The 21495-nt window shown below is 42.9% G+C and overlaps 1 protein-coding gene across 1 annotated transcript in view; it reads left to right on the top strand.

Annotated features, from left to right (window-relative positions):
* The window catches only part of LOC122933022 (NACHT, LRR and PYD domains-containing protein 3-like), a 94169-nt gene that overhangs the window by 50609 nt on the left and 22065 nt on the right, over nt 1–21495 (top strand). The window contains exons 9-10 of the mRNA XM_044287753.1: nt 8282–8452; nt 11139–11309. Of these exons, the coding sequence (XP_044143688.1) occupies nt 8282–8452; nt 11139–11309 (342 nt within the window). The remainder of the gene's footprint in view (nt 1–8281; nt 8453–11138; nt 11310–21495) is intronic.

Genomic DNA, 21495 nt, shown 5'->3' with positions numbered 1-21495 from the left:
TGATATGTGCCGTCTCCACTAATGTCTGACTAATGCACCAGGTCCAGTCCAGCCTGCAGGATAGAGACAAGTGATGGCTTATTCAGACAGCCATATGTGTTTTGCGGTCCGCAAATTGCAGAGCCACAAAACACGGATACCAGCCAGTATCAGATAGAAATGGCTATTTTTGTCAACAATTGCGGACAAGAATAGGACATACTCTATCTTTTTTTGCGGGGTCCTGGAACAGAAGCATGGATGTGGAAAAATAAATAAAGTAAATACAGCATCAGGAACAAGCTCATTACATAAATACAGCATTAGTACCAAGTTCATTACATAAATACAGCACCAGAACCAAGCCCATTTCATAAATACAGCACCAGAACCAAGCTCTTTACATAAATACAGCACCAGAACCAAGCTCTTTACATAAATACATACCAGGACCAAGCTCATTACATAAATACTGCACCAGGACCAAGCCCACTACATAAATACAGCACCAGGACCAAGCCCACTACATAAATACAGCACCAGAACCAAGCCCATTACATAAATACAGCACCAGAACCAAGCTTGTTACATAAATACAGTACCAGAACCAAGCTCAGTACATAAATACAGCACCAGAACCAAGCTCATTGTAGCTGGCCAGCTAAGACCTGTCCTAGGTTGCTAATATGGCTTATATGTGTATACAGCTAAACCTGCCAATAGCCTTAATACAGTTCCTATGTTTATGTGTTAAAGACAAAAGCAGAGCTATTTACTGTGACATCATGTTTTGGATGTCATATAACTGTTATATTTTGTGTTCACAGAAGCAGAAAAAGATAATATGCCTTTAAGATTCATTTTGTAATGTAAGGTAAGCTCAGTGACACAGCAGAAACAACAGAAAGCATAGTGTTAATCTGTTGTTGCTGGGCAGAAGTCTATACCAATCACAGCCAGCTTCTCACGCAGCAAGAGTTTTCACCAATCACAGCCAGCCTCACACACAGCCTGTCTGGGAATTCCCCCAGCTACTGCTGCTAGAATCATTATTCACCAGAGACAGGAGCTGAAGAGACATTCACTCCACTGAGAGCTGAGTTTTATGGGAATAAGAGGCCAATATAGGTATTTAAAACAGTTATATAATGTTGATATTGTTAGTTTTGTGTTTAGAACTGTATACTGAACTATATATATATATATATATATGTATGTTTACTTACAGTTCCACCAATTGCAAATACAATTGCAAATCCAAATTGAAAGCTACAAATTGCAAGCATTCAGATTCCATATTGCAATCCAAATTGCATACAACCATACCAGATCATACTCAACCAATCTGCAAATAGTCACTGCTAACTGCATACTGCAAGTAGAACTATTAGTTAGACCTCAGATATACCTCTCAGAGAGAACATAAAGTGCTTAAATAACTTAAAGTGAGAGTACAGATACTGAAGAGAGCAATATATCCACCATTTTATGTTGAATGACAAGATTGAACAGTTAAACCACCATCTTATGCATACCGCCATTTTGTGATATCTTTTCAACATATGTTTTGTACATGGACTATCTGCTGCGGAGGCGGCAGTGTTATATATGAAGAAAAGTTGAAGTTAATAAAGAAGTTATTTCAAGCATTTGGTGAGCTCTTTAAACCTACTGTTTCCATAGAACGGCGCGAGAGGAATTACAGAGTAACAGAAAGTCTGGTTAGACTAAAAGACAGAGATATCAAAATTCTTCTAATGCCACAGCGCAAAAGGCACTTTATAGTGCTGCGCCTGCCACACTCATACAGCAATACAGCACCATGACCAAGCCCACTACATGAATACAGCACCATGACCCAAGCACATTACATAAGTACAGCACCAGAACCAAGCACATTACATAAGTACAGCACCAGAACCAAGCTCATTACATAAGTACAGCACCAGAGCCAAGCTTATTACATACAGTATATACAGCACCAGAACCAAGCACATTACATAAATACAGCACCAGAACCAAGCACATTACATAAATACAGCACCAGAACCAAGCACATTACATACAGTATATACAGCACCAGAACCAAGCCCACTACATAAATACAGCACCAGAACCATGTGCAGTACATATACCCATCACCAGATTTTTCAAGTTCAATAAAGATACCATTTGTGTAGTCAGGTCGGTCCTCGTCATATAAGCTTGTACGGTGTGAAACTACAGCTCCCAGTATAACCTGAACAGTAGGAAAGGTATGCTGGGAGTTGTTTAAAAAAACCAGCATGCTACCACCCATCATCAGCTGTAGATCATCCAGGTATTATACCTCGTACCTCACATATTAGTACAATGCTGTATATACTATATATCTGTACACACTGCATTTATTATACCTCATACCTCACATATCAGTACAGTGCTGTATATACTATGTAGCTATAGACAATGCCTCTATTATACCTCATACCTCACATATCAGTACAGTGCTGTATATACTATGTAGCTATAGACAATGCCTCTATTATACCTCATACCTCACATATCAGTACAGTGCTGTATATACTATGTAGCTATAGACAATGCCTCTATTATACCTCATACCTCACATATCAGTATACTGCTGTATATACTGTACATCTGTACACACTGCATTTATTATACCTCATACCTCACATATCAGTTCACTGCTGTGTATACTATATATCTGTACACACTGCATCTACAAACCGGATTCCAAAAAAGTTGGGACACTAAACAAATTATGAATAAAAACTGAATGCAATGATGTGGAGATGGCAAATGTCAATATTTTATTTGTAATAGAACGTAGATGACAGATCAAACGTTTAATCCGAGTAAATGTATCATTTTAAAGGAAAAATACGTTGATTCAAATTTTCACTATGTCAACAAATCCCCAAAAAGTTGGGACAAGTAGCAATAAGAGGCTGGAAAAAGTAAATTTGAGCATAACGAAGAGCTGGAAGACCAATTAACACTAATTAGGTCAATTGGCAACATGATTGGTTATAAAAAGAGCTTCTCAGAGTGGCAGTGTCTCTCAGAAGCCAAGATGGGTAGAGAATCACCAATTCCCACAATGTTGCGCAGAAAGATAGTGGAGCAATATCAGAAAGGTGTTACCCAGCGAAAAATTGCAAAGACTTTGCATCTATCATCATCAACTGTGCATAACATCATCCGAAGATTCAGAGAATCTGGAACAATCTCTGTGCGTAAGGGTCAAGGCCGTAAAACCATACTGGATGCCCGTGATCTCCGGGCCCTTAAACGACACTGCACCACAAACAGGAATGCTACTGTAAAGGAAATCACAGAATGGGCTCAGGAATACTTCCAGAAACCATTGTCAGTGAACACAATCCACCGTGCCATCCGCCGTTGCCAGCTGAAACTCTACAGTGCAAAGAAGAAGCCATTTCTAAGCAAGATCCACAAGCTCAGGCGTTTTCACTGGGCCTGGGATCATTTAAAATGGAGTGTGGCAAAATGGAAGACTGTTCTGTGGTCAGACGAGTCACGATTCGAAGTTCTTTTTGGAAATCTGGGACGCCATGTCATCCGGACCAAAGAGGACAAGGACAACCCAAGTTATTATCAACACTCAGTTCAGAAGCCTGCATCTCTGATGGTATGGGGTTGCATGAGTGCGTGTGGCATGGGCAGCTTGCATGTCTGGAAAGGCACCATCAATGCAGAAAAATATATTCAGGTTCTAGAACAACATATGCTCCCATCCAGACGTCATCTCTTTCAGGGAAGACCCTGCATTTTTCAACAAGATAATGCCAGACCACATTCTGCATCAATCACAACATCATGGCTGCGTAGGAGAAGGATCCGGGGACTGAAATGGCCAGTCTGCAGTCCAGATCTTTCACCTATAGAGAACATTTGGCGCATCATAAAGAGGAAGGTGCAACAAAGAAGGCCCAAGACGATTGAACAGTTAGAGGCCTGTATTAGACAAGAATGGGAGAGCATTCCTATTTCTAAACTTGAGAAACTGGTCTCCTCGGTCCCCAGACGTCTGATGAGTGTTGTAAGAAGAAGGGGAGATGCCACACAGTGGTGAAAATGGCCTTGTCCCAACTTTTTGGGGATTTGTTGACACCATGAAATTCTAATTCAACATATTTTTCCCTTAAAATTGTACATTTTCTCAGTTTAAACTTTTGTTCCGTGATTTATGTTCTATTCTGAATAAAATATTAGAAGTTGGCACCTCCACATCATTGCATTCAGTTTTTATTCACGATTTGTATAGTGTCCCAACTTTTTGGGAATCCGGTTTGTATTATACCTCATACTTCACATATCAGGACACTGCTATATATTCTATATACCTGTACACATTGCATATATTATACCTCATACCTCACATATCAGTACCCTGCTGTATATAGTATATACCTGTACACACTGCATCTATTATACCTCGCACCTCACATTTCGGTGCACTGCTGTATATACTATATATCTGTACACACTGCATCTATTATACCTCGTACCTCACATATCGGTACACTGCTATATATATTATATACCTATACACACTGCCTCTATTATACCGTATAATAGATGTAGTGTGTACAGATGTATAGTATATACAGCAGTGTACTGATATGTGAAGTACGAGGTATAATAGATGCAGTGTGTACAGATATATAGTATATCCAGCAGTGTACTGATATGTGAGGTATGAGGTATAATAGATATAGTGTGTACAGATATATAGAATATACAGCAGTGTACTGATACGTGAGTTACGAGGTATAATAGATGCAGTGTGTACAGGTATATAATATATATAGCAGTGCACCGATATGTGAGGTACGAGGTATAATAGATGCAGTGTACAGATATATAGTATATCCAGCAGTGTACTGATATGTGAGGTATGAGGTATATTAGATGCAGTGTGTACAGATATATATTATATACAGCAGTGTACTGATATGTGAGGTACGAGGTATAATAGATGCAGTGTGTATAGGTATATAATATATATAGCAGTGTACTGATACGTGAGGTACGAGGTATAATAGATGCAGTGTACAGATATATAGTATATACAGCAGTGTACTGATATGTGAGGTACGAGGTATAATAGATGCAGTGTGTACAGGATTAGGGTCCCTATTGGTATTAGGGTCAGTGTTATCGTTAAAGGTCAGTATTATACCTAAGAGTCAGTATTAGGGTTGGGGTGAGCATTAGGGTTAGGAGCCAGTATCAGTATCAGGGTCAGTGTTATGGTTAACCACCCCTGTCCGCACGTTGCCTATAAACGTCCGGGATGTGGTTTTCTATTTTGGAATGGACGTTTCTGAACGTCCATTCAGAGATCGCAGCTGCACACTAATCGTGCAGCTGCAGAGCAGATTTCCAGCTGTCAGTGACAGCAGGGCAACCCTTAGGCCCCTTTCACACGGGCGAGTTTTCCGTGCGGGTGCGATGCGTGCGGTGAACGCATTGCACCCGCACTGAATCCTGACCCATTCATTTCTATGGGGCTGTGCACACGAGCGGTGATTTTCACGCATCACTTGTGCGTTGCGTGAAAATCGCAGCATGCTCCTCTTTGTGCGTTTTTCTCGTAACGCAGGCCCCATAGAAATGAATGGGGTTGCGTGAAAATCGCATGCATCCGCAAGCAAGTGCGGATGCGGTGCGATTTTCACGCATGGGTTCTAGGTGACAGTCTATTTACTGTATTATTTTCCCTTATAACATGGTTATAAGGGAAAATAATAGCATTCTGAATACAGAATGCTTAGTATAATAGTGCTGGAACGGTTAAAAAAAATTAAAAAGTTAACTCACCTTGTCCTCTTGGTCGCGTAGATCCCGGTCGGTCTGTTCTTTAGCTGTGGGCTGAATGACCTGTGGTGATGTCAGATCACATGCTCCATCACCATGGTGATGGACCATGTGATTGGAGCATGTGATCTGACGTCATCAAAGGTCCTTTAGCCCAAGCCCACAGCTAGCAAAGAACAGACCGGGAACGAACTACGCGAACAAGAGGATAAGGTGAGTTAACTTTTTTTTTTTTTTTTTTTTTTAACCCTTCCAGCACTATTATACTATGTATTCTGTAGTCAGAAAGCTATTATTTTCCTTTATAACCATGTTATAAGGGAAAATAATACAATCTTCAGAACATCAATCCCAAGCCCGAACTTCTGTGAAGAAGTTCGGGTTTGGGTACCAAACATACGCGATTTTTCTCACGCGAGTGCAAAACGCATGACAATGTTTTGCACTCGCGCGGGAAAATTGCGCATTTTCCCGCAACGCACCCGCCTCTTATCCGGGCAAAAAACATGACGCCCGTGTGAAAGAGGCCTTACAGAAGACAGGGACAGTTCCCAGGTGTCCCTGCCTTCTAGATCCCTGCCTTAAAAAAAATGTTAAAAATAGAAAAAATAAAATAGACATATTTGATATTGCCGCGTCCATGATGGTCGGCTCTATAAATATATCACATGATCCACCCAGTCCAATAAACACCATAAAAAATAAAAACTGTGTCAAAAAAAGCAATTTTTGTCACCTAACATCACAAAAAGTGCAACACCAAGTGATCAAAAAGGCGTATGTCCCACAAAAAATTAAAAAAAATATTGCTCTCAGAACATGGACACATTAAAACATCATTTTTTTGTTTCAAAAATGCTATTATTGTGTAAAACTTAAATAAATAAGAAAAAGTATACATATTAGGTATCGCCACGTCCGTAACGATCTGCTCTATAAAAATGTCACATGACCCTCAGGTGTACGCTGTAAAAATAAATAAATAAAAACTGTGCTAAAACAACCAATTTTTTTGTCACCTTGCCCCATAAAGTGTTATAATGAATGATAAAAAAATAAATAAAACTGGCACCTTATCCCCTAGTTTCCAAAATGGGGTAAATTTTTGTGAGTTTCTACTGTAAGGGTGCATCAGGGAGGCTTCAAATGGGACATGGCATCTAAAAACCAGTTCAGCAAAATCTGCCTTCCAAAAACCATGTGGTGCTCCTTTCCTTTTGCGCCCTGCCGTGTGCCCTTACATCCGTTTACGACCACATGTGGGGTGTTTCTGTAAACCGCAGAATCAGGGTAATAAATATTGAGTTTTGTTTGGCTGTTAACCCTCGATGTGTTAAAGGAAAAAATTGATTAAAATGGAAAATCTGCCCAAAAAGGGAAATTTAAAAACTTGATCTCCATTTTCCTTTAATTCTTGTGGAACGCCTAAAGGGTTAACAAAGTTTGTAAAATCAGTTTTAAGTAACTTAAGGGGTGTAGTTTTTACAATGGAGTCATTTATGGGGGTATCCACTATGTAGGCCCCACAAAGTGACTTCAGACCTGAACTGGTCCTTAAAAGTGGGTTTTGGCAATTTTCTTAAAAATTTTAAGAATTGCTTCTAAAATTCTAAGCCTTCTAAGGTCCTAAAAAAAAATTACATTTCCAAAATTATGCCAACATGAAGTAGACATATGGGGAATGTTAAGTAATAAATATTTTATGAGGTATCACTTTCTGTTTTAAAAGCAGAGAAATAGAAATTTTAAAAATTGCAAATTTTTCTAAATCTTTGGTAAATTTGGGATTTTTTCATAAATAAAGGTGAAATATATTGACTCAAATTTATGACTATCATGAAGTACAATGTGTCACGAGAAAACAGTCTCTGAATGACTTGGATAAGTAAAAGTGTTCCAAAGTTATTACCACATAAAGTGAGATATGTCAGATTTGCAAAATTAGGCCTGGTCAGGAAGGGGGCAAATGGCTCAGATGTTAAGTGGTTAAGGGTCAGTGTTAGGTTCAGTATTACAGGTCAGTATTAGGGTCCAGTATAAGGGTTGAGTACCCGTATTATGGTTAGGGTCAAGCATAGAATTAGGGGGTCAGTATTACGGTCAGGAGCCAGTATTGGGGTTAGGGCACATGGAGAGAAGGGGAGGGAAGTTTCTACTCACCTGTCCCAGTGCGATCCCACGATGCAGACCTGGCTCTTCTGGCGGGTCTGCTCCTGTGGAACATTGCAGGTGCTGAAATGACGTCATGGCACTGGTAATGGCAGGGCAGGGAACCATTGGTTCCCTTGTTCCACCGGCGCTGCTTCTAGCGAGGTCCAGACCCGTTGGACCGCCCTGTGGGTGAGACCCTGTTACTAACAGCCAGGGACATTTTCGCTCTACATCCACAATCTACAGATTTTATACAAACTCTCTGTGGACTCCTCGCCCACATCTCATCTTCTTATTCTTACAGTTTGGGTGATAATAAACTACCAGACACTTCCTGCATCCCGTTAGCATCTGTAATAAAGAATAACCAGTCCCTGAAGATTCTTACTCTGTCTGGTAACCTTTTGTCTGGTCCTCACTTCAGTGAATTGATGGAAGCTCTGTCTAGTCCGGCCTGCAGGATAGAGGAATTACAGTGAGTATAAGAGACGTGTACAGGACTGAGACATGTGGGGCACAAGTTATACATGGATTGTATTCTATTTTATGCTCCACACCATTGTTATGTCTATAAGATAAACTGCTGACTGCTCCTTGATATGTGACGTCTCTACTAATAACATAGGAACATCGTTTATAAGGCTGAAAAAAGCCCTCTGTCCATCCAGTTCAGCCTGTTAGCTTGCAAGTTGATCCAGAGGAAGGCAAAAAAAACAACTGTGATGTAGAAGCCAATTTTCCCCACTTTAGGGGAAAAATTTCCTTCCCGACTCCAATCAGGCATTCGGAATAACTCCCTGGATCAACGATCTCTCTCTAGTAGCTATAGCCTGTAATATTATTACACTCCAGAAATACATCCAGGCCCCTCCTGAACTCTTTTAGTGAACTCACCATCACCACCTCCTCAGGCAGAGTTCCATAACAAAATCCGAGTCTTGCAGGTTTGATACCTTTTTAATTGGCTAAAAAATAGAAGTAATGATGTTACATAGCGAGCTTTCGAGACATCACCAGTCCCTTCATCAGGCGTACTACAAGAATATGTGAAGAAACAGCAGTATATTCAATAAGAACAGACATGGGGGAATGAATGGACATTTCAAAAATAACAGAACAACATATCAAAGATCTTGAGAACGAGTCCTTAATTATCTTGCAGATAAGGGGTGTGGAAGTTTTATGGTCTCTAAATTGATGTTATCTCAGAGACCTGGTGCCCTGACTATGTCTATAGAAGACTCTTTAGCTCTTGTAGTGTGTCATAAATCCCAGGGACAAATTTTGTCCAGTATTCAAAGTGTCAAGCAGTGTTATAAATTTGTATTCCCAAATTCTTCTAGCTCTTTGGGATTTGAAGTTATCTTTTAATATGAGAACTTTTATGTGTTCTTCATTGTGTCCTGGGCTACAGAAATGCTTAGCCACAGGAAAGTGTAGCTTCTTCTCTTTAATTGTGTGGCGGTGGGACCTCATCCTTGCATTGAGTTTCTGCCCTGTTTCTCCAACGTAGAGGCCTCCAACAGATGTTGGACGTGTGAATGTCCCAGGGATCTTATAGTCCTGCTGTGTGTTGAGGATCCAGATCTTATCTGTTGTCATTATATGGGAACAGGTTTTGCATCCTCTTATATTACAGGGATGGGTTCCTTTTTCTGTGGTACATGGCCTTGAACTTGATCTGATCAGAATATTACTTAGATTTGGAGGTTGTCAGTAAGCTAGTAAGGGGGGATCTGGGAAGATTGTTTTTAGTCGATCAACCTTATGTAGGACATGATTAGTGTTGAGCGAACTTGTGTTTTAAGTTTGGCATCTAAAGTTCGAGTTTAGGTTATTGAAGTATCTCGTTATGGATTCTAAATTCCGTTATGGTCCATGGTAGCGGAATCCATAACGGGATACTTCGATAACCCGAACCCAAACTTTAGATGCCGAACTTAAAACACAAGTTCGCTCAACACTAGACATTATGTTTTTGGCAGTTTTCCTCAGTACCTCTAGTTGTAGGTTGTAGGTCACAACCAGAGGTACGCACTGGTTCTGTTTCTTTTCATTGTATTGGAGAAGTAGACTTCTGGGGATCTTAGTGGCTCTTGTGATCTGATCTTCATTTGAAGCAGGATGATAGCCCTGGTGTAAAAATTTCCTTTTTCAGATATTGTAAATGCTCATCCCTGTCTGATGGGCTGGAACAGATTTGGTTATATCTGATGGCTTGACAATAGATGATGGACTTTTTAATACCGTATGTTTGGGGTGGAAGCTGTCCCATTTCAGGTATGTAGGCTGATCAATAGATGTTTGATACAGGGATGTCTGTATTGAGCCATCTTGAAGTTTTATGGTGGTGTCCAGAAAGCTGACTTCTGTGTGTGAATAGTTGAGGCTCAGGTTTATGGTGGGATGGAATTTGTTGAATTGTTCATGAAATTTTATCAGTTCATGTTCAGAGTCGGTCCAGATTATTAGGATGTCATCAATGATACCAAAAAGTAATTTTCCAGTTTTGCCATGAAGAGATTCAAACCTGTAATACCCTTATTTTGAGCACTAAACTCGTTTTCTATTGGCTAACACAGTACCTTTTTTTTTGAGTGAGTATAAGAGATGTGTACAGGACTGAGACATGTGGGGCACAAGTTATACATGGACTTTATTCTATTTTATGCTCCACACCATTGTTATGTCTATGAGATAAACTGCAGCTTAATCATAACCTCAAAAAGAGTCTTATGTAATATCAGATGAAGAGTAGGAGAAATAGGTTCTCCTTAGAAATGTCAGAGAACGAGACAAACTGTTAACCATATACAACCTAGAACCAATGCAAATGTTACTACCCAACTCATTGTCCTATCACCCAAGAACACACTTTGGGATGGTATCACATGGTGGGCGATGTTCTCCCTTCTGCCCACTGCTTCTTGCACTTCTGTGGTAACTGATCTTGTCTCAGACATTCAGTCCTTAAAGAGATACATTAGGAGCCTTGAGTGTAGTGCTGCTGTGGGTACTTTCTGTCTGAGATGGAGCTTTTTGTGGCCTAGAATCTCTTATGTATTGCAATGGGAGTTATAAGTAGAAGGTATACCATGTACAGATTTTATACTATTGCTCTGTGGACGCCTCACCTACATCTCAACTTCTTATTCTTACAGTTTAGCTGAGAATGATTTACCAGAGATTTCCTGTCTCCAGTTGGCATCTGGAATAAGGGATAACCAGTCCCTGAAGATACTTGACCTGAATGATAACAGTCTATCGGGCCCTCACTTCAGTATCTTGATGGAGGTTCTGTCCAGTCCAGGCTGCAGGATAGAGGAATTACAGTGAGTATAAGAGATGTGTACAGGACTGAGAAATGTGGGTCACAAGTTATACATGGATTTTATATTATTTTATATTCCACACCATTGTTATGTCTATGAGATAAACTGCTGACTGCTCCTTGATATGTGACGTCTCTACTAGTGTTGATCGAGCACCAAAGTGCTCTGGTGCTCGAGTAGAACACTTTGGGATGCTCGGGTGCTCTACAGAGCACAATGGAAGTCAATGGGAGAACGCGAACATTAAACCAGGCAACCCCTGCTCTAAAGAGGGGAGGGTGTCTGGTTCATAGGAAAAGGTCAGAAATTGACGAAAACACCACTGAAATGGTTCGGGAACAGCATGGGGAGGATGTCTGGATGCATCTTGGACTCCCAGGTCACTGCTGGGAACGATGTTGTCCGAGTAGTACGCCACTTTTACAGACTGACAATAATACGCACAAATCCGAAGGAAAAATTGTTAAAAAACATTCTTTCCTGTATATTTACTTGTATATAAAGTGCAAGTGCTGCCAAAAACTACAAGGAAGAGGCTCCGATACAACCTGTATATCACATAAAGGAGGGCCTCATTCACATTGTGGTACAATTGTTCAGGCAGTGGGACTCCTACACTCATAAAGACTATGCACTAAGTGAAAGGGCTGCCGAAAATTACAAGGAAGCGGCACTCCAATACACCCTTTATTACACATAAAGGAAGGCATTATACACACCCTTGAAAAATTATGATTGATGGCCTGCTGGTGACCCTCAAAAACATTAGGAGCAAGGGCCTGCTGCTAATCTGACCATCTAAAACATTGGGGACGAGGGCCTGCTGCTGATCTGACCATCTAAATCATTAGGAGTGAGGGTCTGCTGCTGATCTGACCATCTAAATCAGGGGTGCACAACGTTTCCTGGTTGGGGGCCACATTGCCAGACTGAACCAATGACGAGGGCCGAAATAAAAATTTAAAGGTGTATTAACAAGTGAAATATTGTACTTATGGCATATTGAACACACATTATATAGCATTAATGTCTAGTTACACTTCCAGGACTCCCATCTAATGGGAGAAATACATGAAAAATACATGTGAGCAGCCACAAGACATAGACATACATGTCTGTTACCAGATGGTTGGGGGCCACACAGAATGGTATCAAGGGTCGCATGTGGCCCCCGGGCCGCAGGTTGTGCACCCCTGATCTAAATCATTATGGGCGAGGGCCTGCTGATGACCCTTTAAAACATTATGGGTGAGGGCCTGCTGCTGAGCTGACCCTCTAAAACACAAGGAGCGAGGGCAGCCTAATAAGCATGTTGATATGATGGAGGAGTAGGACGAGAAAAGAAAGATTGAACCATATATCCTGTTTTGTGGTGGAAGGGGTGTATGGTAATACAGTGTATTCTATACACTGTAAAAGCCACATTTAAAGTGCCTTTATGTTCAGCCGCTTTCCTCTGGTGGAGTAGATAGGTCAGGGGCAATCCAGGCCTTGTTCATTTTGATAAGAGTCAATCTGTCAGCATTTTCAGTTGACAGGCGAATGCGCTTATCAGTTATTATGCCCCCAGCAGCAGTAAATACCCGCTCTGACAAAACGCTGGCGGCAGGGCAGGCCAGCACCTCCAAGACGTAGAGCACCAGTTCGTGCCATGTGTCCAGTTTGGACACCCAATAGTTGTAAGGTACAGAGGGATCACTGAAGACGCTGACACGGTCTGCTACGTACTCCTTCACCATCTTCCAAAACTTTTCCCTCCTTGTGGCACTAGGCTGCGCATCAGGGTGAGGTTGCTGGCGGGGCGTCATGAAACTGTCCCAGGCTTTGAAGAGTGTTACCCTGCCTCTGTTGGGACTGCTGTGTGTTACCCTAGTCTCCCCTTCTCGGTTGGCCAAGTAACTACGTAATCTGCCGCCAGCGTTGTCAGCTGGAAATTTTTGGAGCAATGTTTCCACAAGGACCTTCTGGTATTGCACCATTTTGCTACTCCTCTCCACCACAGGAGTGAGAGATGAGAAGTTCTCTTTGTAGCGGGGGTCACGGGAAAGGCAACCTAACATGAAGTCAGCCATGTGTGCCAGAGTCCCAACAGACAAGACTTCGCTGTCCTCATCAGGAGGATGACTCTCAATCTCCTCATCCTCTTTAGCCCATCCACACTGACCAGATGGAATAAACCTGCTGTGGGTACTACCCTCTGTAGCGGAGGGAACCGTCTCCTGCTCCTCCTCCTCATCATCATCCAATTCGCGCTGAGAAGACGAACCGAGGGTAGTCTGGCTATCACCCTGCTGTGTCTTCCACCATTTCCAACTCTTCCACATGCAAAGCATCCGCCTTCATTGTGAGCAGCGAGCGTTTCAGTAGACACAGAAGTGGGATGGTTACGCTGATAATAGCGGCATCGCCGCTCACCATCTGTGTTGATTTCTCAAAGTTGCGTAAAACCTCACACTGGTCAGACATCTATGCCCACTCGTCGCTTGTGAAGAGCGGAAGCTGACTGGAAAGGTGATGACCATGTTGCAGCTGGTATTCCACTACTGTCCTCTGCTGCTCACAAAGCCAGGCCAACATGTGGAACGTGTAGTTCCAGCGCGTGCTCACGTCGCACAACAGTCGGTGATCTGGCAATTGCAAGCGCTGCTGCAGCGTTGCCAGACCGGCGGCAGCTGTAGATGACTTTCGGAAATGGGAACACACATGGCACACCTTCACCATTAGCTCAGGCAAATTGGGGTAGGTTTGAGAAACCGCTGAACCACTAAGTTAAACACGTGGGTTAGGCATTGTATGTTTGTGAGCTTGCCGAGCTGCAAAGCCGCCACCAAGTTATGGCCATTATCGGACACAACCATGCCTGGTTCTAGGTTGAGTGGTGAGAGCCACAGCTCAGTCTGGTCCCTTATACCCTGCCACAGCTCTGCGGCGGTGTGCTATTTGTCACCTAAGCAAATTCGTTTAAGAACGGCCTGTTGCTGCTTCCCCACTGCAGTGCTACACTGCTTTAGGCTTCTGACTGATGGCTGACTGGTGCTGCAAGATGAGAATTCAGAGGTGGAAGTGGAGGAGGAGGCGGAGAAGGACAAGGGGGGGGTTGCAGCCACTAATGTAGGTGGTGGCGGAAATCCTGATGGAAGTAGGGCCCGCAACCCTTGGCGTTGGTAGCACCTGTACCATCCCACGGTACGACTCGCTCCCGGCCTCCACAATGTTTAACCAGTGTGCCATCAGGGAAATGTAGCGTCCCTGGCCAAAAGCACTTGTCCATGTGTCAGTCGTTAAGTGGACCTTCCCAATAACTGCATTGGTCAGGGCACGGGGCACATGCTGTTGTAAGGTTGGGACGGCACACCGGCCATCAGAATGTGGAAAGCCTTGGTGTCTACAAGCCTAAATGGCAACATTTCCAGGGCAAGCAATTTGGAAAGGCGCTCATTTAGTGCTATGGCCTGTTTGGCTGGGTATTTGCGCTTTCGTTTAAAGGCCTGCGGTATGGACATCTGTATGCTGCGCTGGGACACAGAAGTGGATGTGCTAGCTGATGGTGCTTGCTAAGGTCCAGGTGCAGGGTGGGAGGCATCCGGGCCTGCGTCTTGGACAGGGGATTAGCCAGCATGTAACACAGGGGAAGAGGAGGCAGTGGTGTGAACCGCAGACACTGATTGTACACCCAGGAGTTCGGCCCACCTATTAGGGTGCTTCTATGCCATGTGGCGGATCATGCTGGTGGTGGTAAGGTTGCTAGTGTTCACGCCCCTGCTCATTTTGGTACAGCATAGTTTGCAAATGACATTTCTTTTATCGTCCGCACTTTCCTCCAAAAAGCGCCAGACTGCAGAACACCTACCCCTTGGCAAGGGAGATTGCCGCAAGGGGGTGCTCCAGGGAACAGTTGAGGGCCTGTTTGGTGTGGCCCGCCTTTTTCCATCCCACTGCCTCTTCCAGCCTGTTGTGGTGCTGCGGATCCCTCCCCCACTATACTGCTGACCTCGCTCGGCTTGCCACCTTCCCAGGTTGGGTCAGTGACTTCATCGTCCACCACCAACTCTTCCACTTCCTCACTCTGGTCATCCTCCTGACTTGTTGATCTAATAAGAACCTCACTTATTGACAACTGTGTCTCATCCTCATCATCAACCTCTTGAGAGACTAATTGCCGTTGCCTTATTGGCAACTGTGTCTCATCATCATTATCCACCTCGTGAAACACAAATTACCGTTCCCCAATTTCCGTAATTTTCTTCTGACTGTGGATGCTCAAGAGTTTGGGAATCAGTGCACAAGATCTCCTCATGTCTCTTTTCAAGCGGGGTTGGCGAGAGGCCCAAATAAAGGAATGGTGCTGAAAAGAGCACCTCGGAATATCCGAGTGTGGGATCACTTATTTGCCAAGACTCTCCATGGTGGGAGGAAGGAGGATCAGGGTGAGAATTCTGTTGAACAGACTCTTGGCTACTGAGACTGGACTTTGTGGAAGACAGGGAAACATTATCTGTTGGAAACATTATCTGCTGCAATCCAACCGACCACCTGGTCGCACTGGTGTGACTTCGAGAGTGGTGTCCTGCGCCGCCCTGCAAACTGGAACATAAAGCTAGGTATCGTGGATTAGTGTGTTTCTTGTGCTCTGGCAGCAGGCACAGTTTCACTGCGCCCAGGGCCACGGCCTCTGAGTGCCCCATCAGCAGCACGGCCACTTCCCCTTTCCTTACTGCTCGCCTTCTGCATATTAAATGGTATATATGCTTGCAAGTATGTTATATGTACAGTAGCGCAGGTTTTGTAAGCGTATGCGCAAATAAATTACACTGAATGTCACAGATATTTAGGATGCGCAAAGGTTATACAGGAGGAGATGTAGCGCAGGTAATGTCGTTGTCACCAGCGGCTAAGAAAAAATTACACTTAATGTCACAGATATTTAGGTTGCGCAAACGTTATACAGGTGATGTAGCGCAGGTAATGTCACTGTCAGCAGTGGCCAAACAATTGCGCTGAATGTCACAGATGTTTAGGATGCGCAAATGTAACACAACAGATGTAGCAGAGGCGGTGGCACTGTCAGCAGCGGCCAAACAATTGCACGCAATTTAGCACAGGTTGTGCTAATAATATATATTGCAGCCAGATAAAACAATAGTCCTCAAAAGGACCTTTGGGTCTCTAACACCTTTCAACACTAAACCCTGCCTTAAAAAAAAAATATATATATATTCCTGTCCCTACACTATCTGTCCCTTCTACAGCACAGCTCTCCCTGACTAAGACTGAGCTGAACCACGTGTCATCGGGTGCTATATAGCACCCGATGACATGTTCCAGCCAGCCAATCACTGTAATGCCAGTAACCAACATGGCTACGGCATTACAGTGAGTGCCAGTACTCCCTTGCATGTTTATAGGCTGTGTAGCAGCCAACAAAAATGCGGGGAGGAGACTCGAGCATCGTGCTCGAGCACATCGGGTGTTCGGCCGAACACTGCGATGCTTGAGTCAAAATGGTGTTCGGCCGAGCATGCTCGCCCAACACTAGTCTCTACTAATGTCTCACTAATGCACCAGGTCGAGTCCAGCCTGCAGGACAGAGACATTACAGTGAGTATAAGAGATGTGTACAGGACTGAGACATGTGGGGCACAAGTTATACATGGATTTTATTCTAATTTATGCTCCACACCATTGTTATGTCTATGAGATAAACTGCTGACTGCTCCTTGATATGTGACAAATTCACTAATATCTGACTAATGCACCAGGTCTAGTTGTGCCAGCTGCCACTACTCTCTTATAGCTGCACCCCTGAATTTGGCACAATGTATATATAATGAGTGTCTTCTGTGGCATCATTAGTGGTAAATCCAATTTATAACCTGCAGCCTCCAGACGGAAGTGTCACAATCTGCAGCAGATTTATCATCTTCTCTCCATATTACTGATAAATCTGCCCCTATAGGACCTTCATAGCGATGCTGTTCGCATCCCCAAACTGTCTGCACACATATCCCTCGGTGGGTTTATAAGGTGTGAGATAGGGTGTCTGCACACATATTTCTCGGTGGGTATATAAAGTGTAATAGGTTGTCTGCACACATACCCCTCGGTGGGAATATGAGGTGTGTGAAAGGCTGTCTGCACACATATCCCTCAGTGGGTATATAAGGTGTGATAGGCTGTCTGCACACATATCCCTCAGTGGGGATATAAGGTGTGTGATAGTCTGTCTGCTCATATATCCCTCGTGGGTATATAAAGTGTAATAGACTGTCTGCACATATATCCCTCAGTGGGTATATAAGGTGTGTGGTAGGCTGGGTGCTCATATATCTCTCAGTGGGTATATAAGGTGTGATAGGCTGTCTTCACACAAATCCCTTTGTGAGTATAGAAGGAGTGTGATAGGCTGTCTGCACACATATCCTTTGGTGGCTATATAAGGTGAATGATAGGCTGTCTGTACATATATCCCTCAGTAGGTATATAAGGCATGTGATAGGCTGTCTGCACACATATCCCTCGGTGGGTATAAAAGTTGTGCGATAGCCTGTCTGCACATATATTCTTCAGTAGGTATATAAGGTGTGATAGGCTGTCTGCACACATATCCCTTGGTGAGTATATAAGGTGTAATAGGCTGTCTGCTCATATATTCCTCAGTGGGTATATAAGGTGTATAATTGGCTGTCTGCACACATAACACTCTGTGTGTCTGATAAGCTGTCTACACACATATTTTTCAGTGGATATACAGTGGAGGAAATAATTATTTGACCCCTCACTGATTTTGTAAGTTTGTCCAATGACAAAGAAATGAAAAGTCTCAGAACAGTATCATTTCAATGGTAGGTTTATTGTAACAGTGGCAGATAGCACATCAAAAGGAAAATCGAAAAAATAACTTTAAATAAAAGATAGCAACTGATTTGCATTTCATTGAGTGAAATAAGTATTTGAACCCTCTAACAAAAAAAGACTTAATACTTGGTGGAAAAACCCTTGTTTGCAAGCACAGAGGTCAAACGTTTCTTGTAATTGATGACCAAGTTTGCGCACATTTTAGGAGGAATGTTGGTCCACTCCTCTTTGCAGATCATCTCTAAATCCCTAAGGTTTCGAGGCTGTCTCTGTGCAACTCTGAGCTTGAGCTCCCTCCATAGGTTTTCGATTGGATTAAGGTCCGGAGACTGACTAGGCCACTCCATGACCTTAATGTGCTTCTTCTTGAGCCACTCCTTTGTTGCCTTTGCTGTATGTTTTGGGTCATTGTCGTGCTGGAACACCCATCCACGACCCATTTTCAGTTTCCTGGCAGAGGGAAGGAGGTTGTCGCTCAGGATTTCACGATACATGGCTCCGTCCATTTTCCCGTTTATGCGAATAAGTTGTCCTGTGCCCTTAGCAGAAAAACACCCCCAAAGCAAAATGTTTCCACCCCCATGCTTGACGGTGGGGACGGTGTTTTGGGGGTCATAGGCAGCATTTTTCTTCCTCCAAACACAGCGAGTTGAGTTAATGCCAAAGAGCTCTATTTTGGTCTCATCAGACCACAGCACCTTCTCCCAGTCACTCTCTGAATCATTCAGGTGTTCATTGGCAAACTTCAGACGGGCCTGCACATGTGCCTTCCTGAGCAGGGGGACCTTGCGAGCCCTGCAGGATTTTAATCCATTGCGGTGTAATGTGTTTCCAATGGTTTTCTTGGTGACTGTGGTCCCTGCTAATTTGAGGTCATTAACTAACTCCTCCCGTGTAGTTCTAGGATGCTTTTTCACCTTTCTCAGAACCATTGACACCCCACGAGGTGAGATCTTGCGTGGAGCCCCAGAGCGAGGTCGATTGATGGTCATTTTGTGCTCCTTCCATTTTCGAACAATCGCACCAACAGTTGTCACCTTCTCTCCCAGCTTCTTGCTAATGGTTTTGTAGCCCATTCCAGCCTTGTGCAGGTCTACAATTTTGTCTCTGACATCCTTGGACAGCTCTTTGGTCTTTCCCATGTTGGAGAGTTTGGAGTCTGCTTGATTGATTGATTCTGTGGACAGGTGTCTTTTATACAGGTGACTAGTTAAGACAGGTGTCCTTAATGAGGGTGACTAATTGAGTAGAAGTGTCTAACCACTCTGTGGGAGCCAGAACTCTTAATGGTTGGTAGGGGTTCAAATACTTATTTCACTCAATGAAATGCAAATCAGTTGCTATCTTTTATTTAAAGTTATTTTTTCGATTTTCCTTTTGATGTGCTATCTGCCACTGTTACAATAAACCTACCATTGAAATTATACTGTTCTGAGACTTTTCATTTCTTTGTCATTGGACAAACTTACAAAATCAGTGAGGGGTCAAATAATTATTTCCGCCACTGTATAAGATGTGTGATAGGCTGCCTGCATACATACTCTCTCAGTGGATATATAAGGAGTGTTATAGGCTATCTGCACACATATTCCTCTGTGGCTAAGAGCTGTGATAGCCTATCTGTACACATATCACTCAGTAGATATACAGTGGGATGCGAAAGTTTGGGCAACCTTGTTAATCGTCATGATTTTCCTGTATAAATCGTTGGTTGTTATGATAAAAAATGTCAGTTAAATATATCATATCGGAGACACACACAGTGATATTTGAGAAGTGAAATTAAGTTTATTGGATTTACAGAAAATGTGCTATAATTGTTAAAACAAAATTAGGCAGGTGCATAAATTTGGGCACCACAAAAAAGAAATATTTAGTAGATCCTCCTTTTACAGAAATTACAGCCTCTAAACGCTTCCTGTAGGTTCCAATGAGAGTCTGGATTCTGGTTGAAGGTATTTTGGACCATTCCTCTTTACAAAACATCTTTAGTTCATTCAGGTTTGATGGCTTCCGAGCATGGACAGCTCTCTTTAAGTCACACCACAGATTTTCAATTTTATTCAGGTCTGAGGACTGAGATGGCCATTCCAGAACGTTGTACTTGTTCCTCTGCATAAATGCCTTAGTGGATTCTGAGCAGTGTTTAGGGTCGTTGTCTTGTTGAAAGATCCAGCCCCGACGCAGCTTCAGCTTTGTGACTGATTCCTGAACATTGGTCTCCAGAATCTGCTGATACTGAGTGGAATCCATGCGTCCCTCAACTTTGACAAGATTACCAGTCCCTGCACTGGCCCCACAGCCCCACAGCATGATGGAACCACCACCATATTTTACTGTAGGTAGCAGGTGTTTGTCTTGGAATGCTGTGTTCTTTTTCCTCCATGCATAACGCCCTTGTTATGGCCAAATAACTAAATTTTAGTTTCATCAGTCCACGGCACCTTATTCCAAAATGAAGCTGGCTTGTCCAAATGTGCTTTAGCCGACCTCAAGCGGCACTATTTGTGCTGAGGGCGGAGGAAAGGCTTCCTCTGCATCCCTCTCGCATACAGCATCTCCTTGTGTAAAGTGCGCCGAATGGTTGAACGATGCACAGTGACTCCATCTGCAGCAAGATGATGTTGTAGGTCTTTGGTGCTGGTCTGTGGGTTGACTCTGACTGTTCTCACCATTCGTCGCTTCTGTCTATCCGAGATTTTTCTTGGTCTGCCACTTCGAGCCTTAACTTGAACTGAGCCTGTGGTCTTCCATTTCCTCAATATGTTCCTAACTGTGGAAACAGACAGCGGAAATCTCTGAGACGGCTTTCTGTATCCTTCCCCTAAACCATGATGGTGAACAATCTTTGTTCATTTGAGAGTTGATTTGAGACCCCCATGTTGCTACTCTTCAGAGAAAATTAAAAGAGGAGGGAAACTTACAATTGACCCCCTTAAATACTCTTTCTCATAATTGGATTCACCTGTGTATGTAGGTCAGGGGTCACTGAGCTTACCAAGCCAATTTGAGTTCCAATAATTAGTTCTAAAGGTTTTGGAATCAATAAAATGACAACAGTGCCCAAATTTATGCACCTGTCTAATTTTGTTTAAACAATTATAGCACACTTTCTGTAAATCCAATAAACTTCATTTCACTTCTCAAATATCACTGTGTGTGTCTCCTATATGATATGTTTAACTGACATTTTTTATCGTAACAACCAACGATTTATACAGGAAAATCATGACGATTAGCAAGGTTGCCCAAACTTTCGCATCCCACTATATAAGGTGTGTGGTAGGCTGTCTGCACATACAGTTGCAAGAAAAAGTATGTGAACCCTTTG

The sequence above is a fragment of the Bufo gargarizans genome, chromosome 3, assembly GCF_014858855.1.
Source record: "Bufo gargarizans isolate SCDJY-AF-19 chromosome 3, ASM1485885v1, whole genome shotgun sequence".
NCBI lineage: Eukaryota > Metazoa > Chordata > Amphibia > Anura > Bufonidae > Bufo > Bufo gargarizans.
The sequence above is the reverse complement of the archived record's forward strand: the minus strand, read 5'-3'. Positions and strand labels throughout refer to the sequence as shown.